At 37.8% G+C, this 12906-nt stretch overlaps 1 protein-coding gene across 1 annotated transcript; it reads left to right on the forward strand.

Moving 5' to 3' along the window:
- The first annotated feature begins 854 nt into the window (after positions 1-854).
- On the forward strand, positions 855-1404 carry LOC112166627. Its single transcript, XM_024303501.2, has one exon. It carries the CDS (start codon positions 981-983, stop codon positions 1275-1277), a length of 297 nt encoding a protein of 98 aa, XP_024159269.1. The 5' UTR covers positions 855-980; the 3' UTR covers positions 1278-1404.
- Positions 1405-12906: the final 11502 nt, after the last annotated feature.

Consider the following 12906-nt stretch of genomic DNA (forward strand, 5'->3'; position numbering starts at 1 on the left):
CAAATTTAGAACAGGCTTTGGGATCTTAGTCGGATCTTGAAGTGAGCATGTAGTTTTGGGGTTGCGTACTGGCTATCTTTGTGAAGTTTTTGGCTTTTTGCAGTTCTAGGGGGTTAATAGTGATTTTGTGACCCCCGGAGTTTGTGGTTTTCGAGCTGATGTGCTGATGTCAGTTTGTAGATTCGAACCTAGGATACTGGTTGAGTTCGTGTTTGGGACAAGTTTTGGGGTCTGGGTCAAAACTTAATATTGATTTAGGTTTAGTATTGATAGTAATTTTTAAGTTCGTTTGCATCTAACTTCTGAAAGTCATTTTAAATGGTGGAACGACAATCAACTTTGTTAGTATTTGCTTTGTATTATCAATATTTTTGTTGGGATTATTGTGTGATTTGTGTCACCACTCTATTAGTTTCTATTAAACATATACATCTGCTCAAAGTTACTATTTATTAAATTTTTCTTTGAAATTTAATACTAGTATCATTCATGGAACCCACAAACCAACGTCGAATTTAATCTTGTAATAAAAATTTCGAGAACCAAGCCATATATCGATGAGGTTCAAATTGCAACATCAATAACGAAATCCAATCTCCTAATCAAAACAATGAGCGTAACCTACAATAGCGTTGAGCATGCATTACTTCAGTGCGGCTGCTAGAGAAAACTTTTCAATAGACTTTTTCGCCAAAGAATACGTAAAACAATGGAAAACCCAAAATCCTTGAGTAAGTTTGTGGAAGCTGATGGGGCATTTAGGTAAATATACTACCAAAAATAGGGCCAGTGGCAAAAACTTTTAGTGACAATTTTTACACACTCCAAAACAAAAAGCTCAGGAAACAAAACGTTTTTTCCCCTCAGAGAATCTCTTCACATTAAAGAGATAAACACCTCCCTCGATCCCTGTCTCTCTGTCCTCTCTCTCTCTCTCTCTCTCCCTCTCTAAAAACCTTCACTCTCATACTCTTCTACTCATGGAGATCCCAGAAAAGCTCCTCAAGTTCAAGTACCACTTTCTCTGTGCACTCATTTTCTGCCTCACCCTTTACTCCCTAGCCCTCTTTGCGCCAAGATTTCTAACCATCCTGGCCTACTTTTGGCCTCTCTTCCTCTCCACTGCTCTCTTCCTCTTTGCCGTCGTCGTCTTCGGGAAGACCTCGTTACCGGGCACCGATGCGCATGCAGCTGACAAAGCCGGCGAAGGCCTCCTCGATTATGTAGCCGGCCAACCGGACCACACCGTCGTGGAAAGTTACCCTTCTGAAATGTAATGTAATTTTTGTAGCTGTAATTTCTAACTTGTGTTGTTCAACATCGATCCCTGTGAACTGTGATCTCCGGGAAGAATAATATCGCTAATGGCATAGGGTCCTTTTCATTTTGACCTCCTCCTCTTAATTTTTATTTTTGTTAATTCTTTTTACTCTTGCTATTATTATTTGTTGTTGTTATTATCAAGAAAATAGACTGTAAATTGTTGGGTTGCTTTCTAAAATAACCCATAAAATTATGAACGATGCCTTGATTCGAATTAGGTTAAGTTGTTCATTCGGGGACATCCGATAAAATTAGGTTTAAGTTCGGTCATGAAATTGAGGAACTTAAGAGTAAGAATATGAGATCTTGATCTTCATCAAATTTTATACTAACTAGAGTATTGGTCTAGAGCTCTAGAGCTAACGATAATTTCTCAGTAATACTGTAAACTGCCATTATTTGCTAGTTACCGTTCATTTTGCATTATAAAAGGTAATAATTTGATCTATGTTTTTTTTTTTTTTTGTCAGAATTTTGATCTATATTATATCATTTAGGAATGTTTTGATTTAGTGGCAGAGACTAGGAGTGATGAGTCAATGGGGGATTAAACAGCTAGTTCAAGACGTTATGCCCTTAGAGCATTTTAAGCAATGCTAGTAATTTTTGAGTCAAATTTTAGTCAAAGTAGTTAAAAAGTCATTTTAGTTAGCCACTTTAGAATTACGTCTGCATCAATGCTCTATATTTTAGCTAGTTTTAAATTTATATATATTTTTTAAATGAATATTAAATAGTTTAAATGTATTTATAAATTATATAAAATGAATGTTTTAAATTATAGAGAGCCTCATCCAGCTCTCTATATTTAGGAGCGAGATAGCTAAAAGTTATAATAGAGAGCCACTTAGGACTCTGGTGCAGCGGTTAAAATAGATAAAAAGTTAAATATGCTCTCCAAAATAGCTGATGAGCCACAATAGAGAGTCTGTTAAAGATGTTTTTAGCTCAACTTTTCATTTTCATCTAATTCAGACATATTATTTGAAGAAACTAATTTTGTTACGGACAAATTAGCTACTCTAGGTTTAGAGGAAAATATTTATTCTGTTTGATTCAGTTGCCTTCTCATATCTGAGTGTCCAGTGTTCCATCTGGTTTTCCTTTATAGTCTATTTTCTGATATAAAAGATGAGTCAATGAGGAGAGTGGTCCAAACTAATCAAAGCAAATTAAAAGAGAACACTGGTTGACCGGTAAGTGGGATAATGAATGCCATCCCAATCTCTAACCTTGGCCTTTGCTAGGTGTTTCCATCGAGATCGAGTCTAGAGATTCCACAGTTACCCAAGTCGGTGCTCAGTGACTAGGTGTCTCTCGCATGCCATTATTTAATGTTGATTTTGTCCTTTGAAATAAGAGTTTTACTTTTAGTTCCACAGAAGCCCAAGTTTGTTTAGTACTGTGCAAAGATTCCCAAATAATTCCGAAGCACTATTGACACCGACCACATGTTTATCACTTTATCTTGTATTATTAGTACCATTGAAGATTAAGTAGGGGCCAATTTTAGCTCCCAATTCAAGTCTACAAGACAAATGTATGGAAACTTGAAAATTGTATGCATTCACACTCACACCCACCATGGTCCTAGGTAAAAACAGTACCCTTTCCAGGGTGTAATGGGTTCATCAAAAGTTTCATATTAATTGAAAGTAAAAAATTAATGTACAAATAAACATTGTGTAATATTATAAATCTCATTTTAAACTGTGGTCGGTAAGAGTGTTGGTTATACTGTTATGTGTAATAGTTGACAACTTTAAGATTACAAGTTTAAATCTCATTGACATTAAAGATAACGGATTTATGATTACTGGGTTTTGAATGAGGATTTAAAAAAATTCATTACAAATCCATGTTTCGACAATTATGTCCAACTTTTGCATCTATGAGCCTTGGTGTGACTGTATCCCTCAAATCCTTATTACAAAATAGGAAATCAAATGTAAATGAATTTTGGACTAAAAATGAGTATTTTTATGAATTTTTATTTTTTTACCACATGAGCAAAAGATTAATAATCTCCTCGAAATGGTTTGGTCAATTGTGAGACAAGATGTAACATTTTGCAACACTAGAAAGTGTGGTAGAAATGTAGAATTTCCGTATATAGTAGAAGTATGTTCCAAAAAGAAAACAGAAAATGGTGGGGGAAATCTGATGCAATTTCAAGTGGCGGGCAGCATCGAGATGCCAGTGATGTGACGCTGCCTAAGAGTCTTTCCACTATGATTTATTTATGTATAGGTGTTATCTGGGGCCCACATCACATTTACATTTACAATCATTCATTTTGATATCAGGCTGGTCCCTTTTGCTAAATGGAGGTCGTACTGGTGCCCGGGGAAGCCAAGGCCAATGAAATCCGTAATGATCAAATGGTCCAACCCAATCATTCAAGTCTAGGCAGTAATTATGATTCCACAATTTGAATTCACAAATTGTACAAAAACAACGGTTTAAATTTTTCCGAAACTATTAACATTTTGACGTACAGTTTTATAATTTAATCTCAACGATACATTTTGAGGCAGATTTTTATAATTTAATCTCACCGACATTGGAGCGATATCGAAACGAGTTTTTAGATATCAATGTTCGAGTGAAATATATTCAAAGTTTTATAAATATTAAGTATCAAACTTTCGGTCAGAACTGAAATTTCCAAACATGATAATAAGTCGGTTAATAGTAGACAATAATTGTTAGACTAAGAATAGAAAAGTTGATGCAAACAATGAAGACGTAACAAAGATGAAGAATTAGAGCAAGTGCAGCGGTTGCACTTTGCCCGGGCAAAAGCAAGGAAAACCGACGTGGTGACCGGGCAAGAGCAAAGTTGGTCCTCCACCGGTGAAAGTTTGCCCAGCCATTTATTGGCTTTTCTTGACTGAGGGGAAGAAAAAAGGCAGCAGAATGACTTATTTCATGACTGGGGAAGAAGGGCTGCCAGCCATGTCCGATGATTGACGTGAAGCGACAGCACCAGCTTTCCGTCCACTGCAACGCGCTGAAGGCAGCGACTGGGTCACGAACGGACGACGCGTGGCGCTGCAATCCCGGGCGAGTGACATCAAATTCTTGTCGTGTAGTGCATCTGCTTTAAACCAGCATGTGCCACCTGCTGCAGACCCGTTGGGTCATTTTGAAATGGCTGCCTAACGGTCAATAAATCTGATCCCTCCATTTCAATTAAGAAGACGATCCAACGGTAACTAATTAATAACGACTATATATGTATGTAACGTTAATAAACGGTAACAAAACGGTAAGAAAAAAAATTCTAAAAATTTCTCTATAAATACCTAGGATTTTCTTTACATCTCACACCAAAAAAATTAGAGTTCATAGTTACACCTTCCTCCTCTTCATATAGCTCTCATTATCCATATTTTTCATTATCCACTATGGCCGAACAAAGGGGAGATCAAAATGAAGATGAGGTTACCCAAGACAAAAGGAGATGGACGGATGAGGAAGATGTTCAATTGTGCAAGTCTTGGAAAGTTGTAGGCCAATGTCCGGCTGTGGGCACAAATCAGAAAAAAAACGACTTATGGTTGCGTGTGAAGCGACACTTTGACGCAAATTGGCCCAAGAGCCTATCAGCCCAATCTTTGCAGGGAAGGTGGAAAATTTTGAAGATAGAACTCTTTGAGTGGCATTGTGCATTAAGGCAAGCGAAACATTGGTACAAGAGCGGTTCGAATGCGGTTGATGAGGTATGTATTTGTTGATAAATCATTTAATTTGTTGATACATTATAGTAAAATATTACATGATAAATAATATAGTAATTATAATATCGTTTTAATTGTAGTAATTGCTTTTCGTTACAATTAAGATAATTAATTGATAAATAATAATGTAATTACAAGGATGTTTATATTTGTACTTATTGATTTTTATTGTAAAACGGTGAGATAGTGGTTTATTAAAATTATGACCTTTATATTTGTTGATAAATCTTATTGATACATTATAGTAAAATATGGCTTGATAAATCATTATTAATTATAATATCATTTTAATTGTAGTAACTTGCTTTTCGTTACAATTAAAATAATTAATTGATAAATTATAATGTAATTACAAAGATGTTTATATTTGTACTTATTGATTTTTATTGTAAAACGGTGAGATAGTGGTTTATTAAAATTATGACCTTTATATTTGTTGATAAATCTTATTGATACATTATAGTAAAATATGGCTTGATAAATCATTATTAATTATAATATCATTTTAATTGTAGTAACTTGCTTTTCGTTACAATTAAAATAATTAATTGATAAATTATAATGTAATTACAAAGATATTTATATTTGTACTTATTGATTTTTATTGTAAAACGGTGAGATAGTGGTTTATTAAAATTATGACCTTTATATTTGTTGATAAATCTTATTGATACATTATAGTAAAATATGGCTTGATAAATCATTATTAATTATAATATCATTTTAATTGTAGTAACTTGCTTTTCGTTACAATTAAAATAATTAATTGATAAATTATAATGTAATTACAAAGATGTTTATATTTGTACTTATTGATTTTTATTGTAAAACGGTGAGATAGTGGTTTATTAAAATTATGACCTTTATATTTGTTGATAAATTTTATTGATACATTATAGTAAAATATGGCTTGATAAATAATTATTAATTATAATATCATTTTGATTGTAGTAACTTGCTTTTCGTTACAATTAAAATAATTAATTGATAAATTATAATGTAATTACAAAGATGTTTATATTTTTAACGCAAAACGGTGAGATAATTTCTTATTAAAATTATGACTTTTATAATAGATGACCCTTCATAATATCGTTCAATTTGTACTAATTGCATTTTTTTTTTAATTACGTAGCAAGATGAAGCACATAAATTGTGGCATGCTGGGATGAAGAGAAAAACTGGGAAGGAAAAAAAACACAATTTTCAGAGTTTTGCTAGTTACGCTGTTGTGGAGGGTTTTCAACAATTTAAAGACATTCCTAGTCATACATCTAGAGGAACATCAAATGAAGGAAATCAACATACGCCTACACAACCAATTCCTGGAAATTCTCCCATCAACTTGGACATGGATGTAGATGAGGTAATTGCAGGTGAAGCTGCAAATCCCAATGTGAGGCCTCAAGGAAGGAAGGCTGCCAAAGAAGCAATACGGAAAGGAAAGAAGGCAACGAAAGATCAAAGTCCTTTGTCAAACAGTCTCGAGAGTATAGCGAACAACCAAATAGAGGCAACCAAGGGCAAGAAAAAACTCGATGACGAATTCGCTCGAAGTCTCCAAGAGGAAGAGAAAAGAGCATGTATCCTCTTGCAAATCGAAATACGAAAAGAGCAACTCCTATTTCAAGAAAGGCAAGATCGAATTAAAGAGAGGGAAGAGCGAAATAAAGAGAGGGAAGAGCGTATTATGGAGATTGATACAAGTAAAATGACGCCAAATAAAAAGCGTTATTGGTCAAGAAAACAAAAGAAGATAGCGGAGAAAGAAGATCTTGAAGAGCAGCTGCCACCTTCTATGGGTGGATACTATCCGCAACCCAATTTTGGTGGTGCATTCCCACAACCAAATTTTGGTAGTGCATACCCACAACCTCCTTACCCCGGTGCATACCCTCAACCACCTTACCCCGATGCATTCCAACAACCTCCCTTAACCGGTGGATTTCCGCCACCTCCCTTCACCGGTAGTTTCCCACAACCCCCTTACCCCGGTGGATACTATCCGCAACCACCTTACTCCGGGGGATATCCTACACAACCACAATTTTCTAATTTCCCTACGGGTGATTCCACCAACCCTAACCTTAATGATGAGCCTTCAAACACAAATTGGATTTCTAGAGAGGATGAGGATTATGATTTAAATAATTAGCCCACAATCTGCATGTTTGTAATTGTATTGTACTTATTCCTAGTTTTTCATTTATGTAAGCGACAATTTAAGGAAATAAAAGTTGTATTTGGAAATTCCCCTTATTAAAGCACACACCTTATATTAAAAATCATAGCACATAATAAACATAATTCAAATCACATTGACATAAAAAACATAGACATTGGCCAATTTAAAAGCACACCAACTTTCAAAAACATAATACAAGCCAAATTCAAAGCACACTGTTCACCTTATAATATTTTTGAAAAAAGTAAATTGCATAATTATGACATTAATTATCCATAAATATAGTAATTATTAACATCAAATTTTTTTTTTTGAATTTTTTTATGAAAAAACATATGAACAGTGAAACACACTTGTGAACAGTGATTTTGGGTGAACAGTGCATGAACAGTGAAAATGTGAACAGTGTTGGCCGGGCAAGAAAAATAACGGGTGCAAACCCATGTCCAGTGGCAGTGAATAGTAACTTGACCGGTCGAATTCTTGATTTCTCGACTTTGCCTTTTCTTGACTACGGGTGAACTTGCTCTTAGTGACCAGAGAAATGGTTACGGGAAGTCTAACTACGTTTCCAGAAGCAGAGGCGGAGCCACATTGGGGCCCAGTGGATCCTGTGCCCCACTAATGTTATATATAGTTTAGTTTGCTTTTAATTGAACTTGCGAGTCTAGTGCATTGGATGACTGATGAGATAGCAACATGAAGGTGACGGGTTCGAGACAAACAACCAATTTTTTTTTTCTGTTGGTCTGAATATTTTATGTTTATATTATTATGTTTTGGACATTAACATTATTTTAATCTACTAGTTAATTATTTTTTAAAAACTTTAATATAGTTATTGACTAATTGCATTTGACAATTTATAAGATATCATTTTGAGTTTTATTTTTTTTTATTTTTTGTTTTATGAAGTTTTTGTTTAAGGATATCTCTATTTGTGTTTGGCCCAAACTCTAGGTTACTTGATCTAGTGGTAATAGGGTTGAATTAAAAGGATCTAGATTCCTATTCAATGTACGATTACTTTCCTTGTATGATTGAGATTCTATACATTGTAATCCTCTATATAAAAAGGCCATCAATGGGAATACACAGCAAATTTCTCTTAATTCTCGTTTCCCTAAAACATGTTATTCGCACAAAGCCCTAACCCTGAAATAAATAGCCAAACCCTGATTCAAGAAGCTAAAAACCTTGAATCTGAATACAAAACCTTGGAGCCTTTTCTGCCTCCACCTCACACCTTGAAGAACTCGATCCCAGGAGTCCAGAACCGGCGACCCCACCCCAAGAACCGGCCGGAAACCCACCGAACCGGCCACCGGAAGCTCCATACAACTCGCAGTAAATATTTCACCGGTTCATCACCTTCTGGACTTCCAATTGCTACCAAATTTTTCCAGCAGTAGCATATCAAACCCAAAAATCCAGAACAGGAAGAAATTCTCTGAAAACCGACCTAAAACTTGCTGAACCGGCAGACTAAATGTCTGGCAGAAGGAAAGAAAAGAAAAAAAAGAAAAAAAAAAGGGGAAGAGGCAGCCCAAGCTGAGTCCAAGCCGCAGCCTAAGCCGAGCCCAAGCCACGGCCCACTGACGCAAGCCACGTCAACAGCATAGTCAGCAAGCGGTCAGCAGCCACGTTAGCAGCGGACAGCGCCACGTCAGCTCAGGTCAACTCAGGTCAACGCTGATTGACCGTTTCCGGTCAACTTTCTGGCAACTATTCCGGCCGCCGAAGACGACTTTTCTGGCGACTTTTCTGGCCATTTTCCGGGCACTTTTTCAGGCCAAATTTTCTGGCGACCTATTTCGAGGTATTTTTTACTAAACTTTCCTTTTTTTTTAGAGTTTTTAAATTCAATTTCTCTTCTTTTTCGGGGACTTGCAACCTCCCTTCTTCTACCCCCCTTTCTTCATTATAGGGGAGACCAAATTAAGCCGAACTGTGGGGGTTCGTGCTCACTCCAAGCTTAGAGCTTGTTGAGATCTCCAAACTTAGAGTTTGTAGAGAACTTATGATCGACCACTTACATCATTGTTTCGATCTAATCCAATATCTTTTGGAATCGAATTTCTTGGAAGCGACTACGCTTGGAAATTCCTAATTTCTTGGAAGCTATTACGCTCAGAAATTTCATATGTTCTTGTGGTAGCCTATTTCGCTCCGAAACTAACCCTAATTTCTTGTTCTCTTTTAGGATGAGTAACCTGAACAAGTTGGACTTTGCTCCATTGGGAACAACTGGCTCTGGATATCACAGGTGGGTTCGTGATATCCGCCAGCATCTCAAAGCTGATAGAATCCTGGATATGATTCTCGAGCCTAGCCAGGACGTGCTAACTGTTGAGCAAGCTCAAGCTTTGGAAGCAACTAGAGCAGCCTTAGAGGCAAATAAGGCGAAAACCATCATCCTAATGACTCGTCATATGGATGATTCGCTCCAGTACGAGTATATGAACGAAGAAGACCCCAGAAGGCTGTGGGTCTCACTCGAAGAAAGATTTGGCAACGTCCGTGACTCCTAGCTTCCTGACCTAGAAGTGAGATGGCATAGCCTCCGCTTCTGTGATTTCAAGTCAGTTCTTGACTATAATTTGGAAGCACTTCGCATTAAATCCTTAATGGAATTCTGTGGTAAAGAGATCACAGATGCGATGTTGATTGAAAAGACTCTCTCTACCTTCCTCGTCTCTGCATTGATGGTTTCTAAGAACTATTGAATCGATGTTAATGCAAGACGGATCACAAGGTTTCATGAGCTCATTGGAGCTATGAATGTCGCTGAAAAGCATGACAATATCCTTGTGAAGAACTATAATTCGAGATCCGTGGAAACAGAGCATATTCCGGAATCCAATTATAGTCGTACCTCTAAGAGAGGGCGCTAAGAGTGAAACCCTAATCTTAGGGATACTTCTGGACATTCTGGTCCATATAATCGCTCTACTTGGGAAGGTAACTGCCAAAATAGGCGAACACGGAACCGAAGAGGTAAACGTGGAAAGAGATAGGGAGGCAACGCCTCTGGCCATGTTGGTGGCGCCACCAACATTAGGAGCCATCTAATCTAAATGACGCTTTCAAAGCGCCACAATCAATGGAGTCTGAGAGAAGAAATGTATGTTCTCGATGTGGAGTATCCAATCATTGGGCACACATTTGTAGAGCTCGTGAAGAAATCATCACTGCCTATAAAGCATATTGTGAAGCAAGAGAAGCTCACTATGTGGAACAAGAAGATCATGAAGATGATCTAGAGTGAAGGGTCAAAGACTACAAATCTGGCTGGGATCAATAGATCGCAAATTCTGTTTAAGTCTTTATTTTTCCAAGAGATGTAATAGGTAATTGCCATATATATACTTTGTAGTAAATGCCAATGGTGTAGTCTTTCTTCAAAGTAGGCTCACCCAAAGTAAGTGTGATGTCTAGGAAGGTTTTGAGATTAGTGGTACTTAAGCCAGCCTTGCTCCACCGACATCTCTCTACTTACCTGGTCACATTTATTTTGGAATTACTGAAAGAAGTTAGACGACTACCATTGTTTTGCATTAGCTAGCATTTGGATTAGATTCTGCTAATGGTTAAGAAACAATGATGTACTATGTTGGCTTATGAATAAAATTTCGAGTTCTTTATGACTCCATTTTGATTCTGAGCATATGACTTTTGTGACTACGATGGCTGGGCCATCAGTATTAATTCAAGGACATGGAATAGCCCAAGTTCCACTTGTCAAATGGCACCTTGATTATAGCTGTCACAGAAACTCTCTACGCTCTTAGGGTAAATCGTACCCTATGAATAGCCAACGAATTCCATGCGAAAATGCATGTAGAGAACGAAAATGAGTTCCTTTGCAATACCTTTAATGATTGCGAACAAAGATGCATCTTAGAGAAGTTTATGTGTCTCTCTAGTGGACTCTATGTCACTATTCGAGCTATTAATCCAATAAAAGTTATGAGAGAAGATCTCTTGGATTTAGACACATATTGGCTTTGTCACGACAGGATAGATCATCCTAGTCATGATATGATGATCCGTCTACCAAAGACTTCACATAGACATCCTTTCTCTCGAGCGAAATGAAGCATGAATCAAAAGTTGATTCCTGGACTAAGTGTGACCGACGCTGTTGCCTAGGGCACTGCCTCCGTCTAGCACTAGCCTAGGGCTGGCGCAGTCCCTATCCATGAGGCCATGGATGGCGTCCATCAATTTGATGGCGCCCTAGGTGATGCTGCAATCACCAACTTGCTTCGAATAGCGTTTAAGATGCTCAGGCCTAACCAAAATTCTCATTGGTTGCTTCTAAAGCCTCTCGCTCGTTTTACAAAGCCCGTTCCTTAGGGAAATTAGGACTGAGACCGTCCTATGCAAAGAATATGACAATACTCATTATGTTCTTACATAGAATCCATGGGGATTCTGTGGATTGATTCAACCAACTTGCTGGACGCTTAAATATTTCATGATGTTGGTTGCCACGCAAACACGCCGGTCACGTGTTGTGCCATTGTCCACCTATAAGTGCTGCTTATGCTACACTCCTAGCACATATCATATGACAACGGGCTCACTCCCCAGATCATCCTATTCAGTCAATTGGATTTGACTGTGCTAGAGTGTTTACATTGAAGACTTTCAATGGTTATTGCATTAGGACTAATGTTGGACATTATATTCCCATGAACACACCCAATTGGTCTCGCGAAAACGACTACAATGGTAGTCCGAACATTGGTAATGCGCACCAATCTTCTTACATCCGCTTGGAGTGATGCAATATCACATGCAGTTATGCTAATTCGTCTACGACCTACCGCCACTCAATGTACCTCTGCGTTACAGCTAGTGACTGGGTACACGTATTTTGTACTTACGCACATTTGAGTGAGCCATTTATGTGCCCATTGCGCCGCCACAGTGCACTATGATAGGTCCTAACAGACGAATGGGCCACTCAGTTGGATTTGAGACTCCAACAATCGTCCGCCACTTAATGCCCTTGCAAGGCGATCTCATTACAGCTAGATTTCCGGGTTGTCACTTTGATGAGACAGTCTTCCTGTCATTAGGGGGAGATAAGAACTCATGGCCTGTCCCCACTATGTCTCATCCCGATCCCTATTAAAGTGACAAGATCACACAAATATGCTGCAAACATGCCTGCAAGGAAGGACGTCCCTACGAGAGGACGTAGCACCACCCTACACGGAGGTAGGCATGGCGCCAACGCCAAAGAGAGTGGCACTCTGGCATTATAGGCCATGGCCCCAGCTATGATGCATGGGAGGCCCGTGGGTGCGAATGATACATTGGCACAAACCAATCCTTGAATCAGCGACACTCAAAATTCGTCTCATGAGAATCTTCCAGGTTATGGTTATCGTTGGGGAACGCCTCAACGTCAAAACCTATTCCTGAGAATATAGAGCTCTATGAAAATTACACTAGTGTACATGAGACGTGGGATAGAAACTCCATCATGATTGATGATGTAGTTGCGCATTTTGTTGCACATGAGTTTGTTGAGTCAGATGATATCGAACCATGCTCCGTTGATGAATGAATGCCAATGTAGAGAAATTTGGCCTAAATGGAAAGATGCGATCTAGGTTAAGATGGATTCTCTAATGAAGAGGA

Source organism: Rosa chinensis, chromosome 5 (genome assembly GCF_002994745.2).
Source record: "Rosa chinensis cultivar Old Blush chromosome 5, RchiOBHm-V2, whole genome shotgun sequence".
NCBI classification, from domain to species: domain Eukaryota; kingdom Viridiplantae; phylum Streptophyta; class Magnoliopsida; order Rosales; family Rosaceae; genus Rosa; species Rosa chinensis.

Coding starts and splice junctions, on each gene's coding strand:
- LOC112166627 (XM_024303501.2), top strand. CDS start 981: ATGGAGATCCCAGAAAAGCTCCTCAAGTTCAAGTACCACTTTCTCTGT.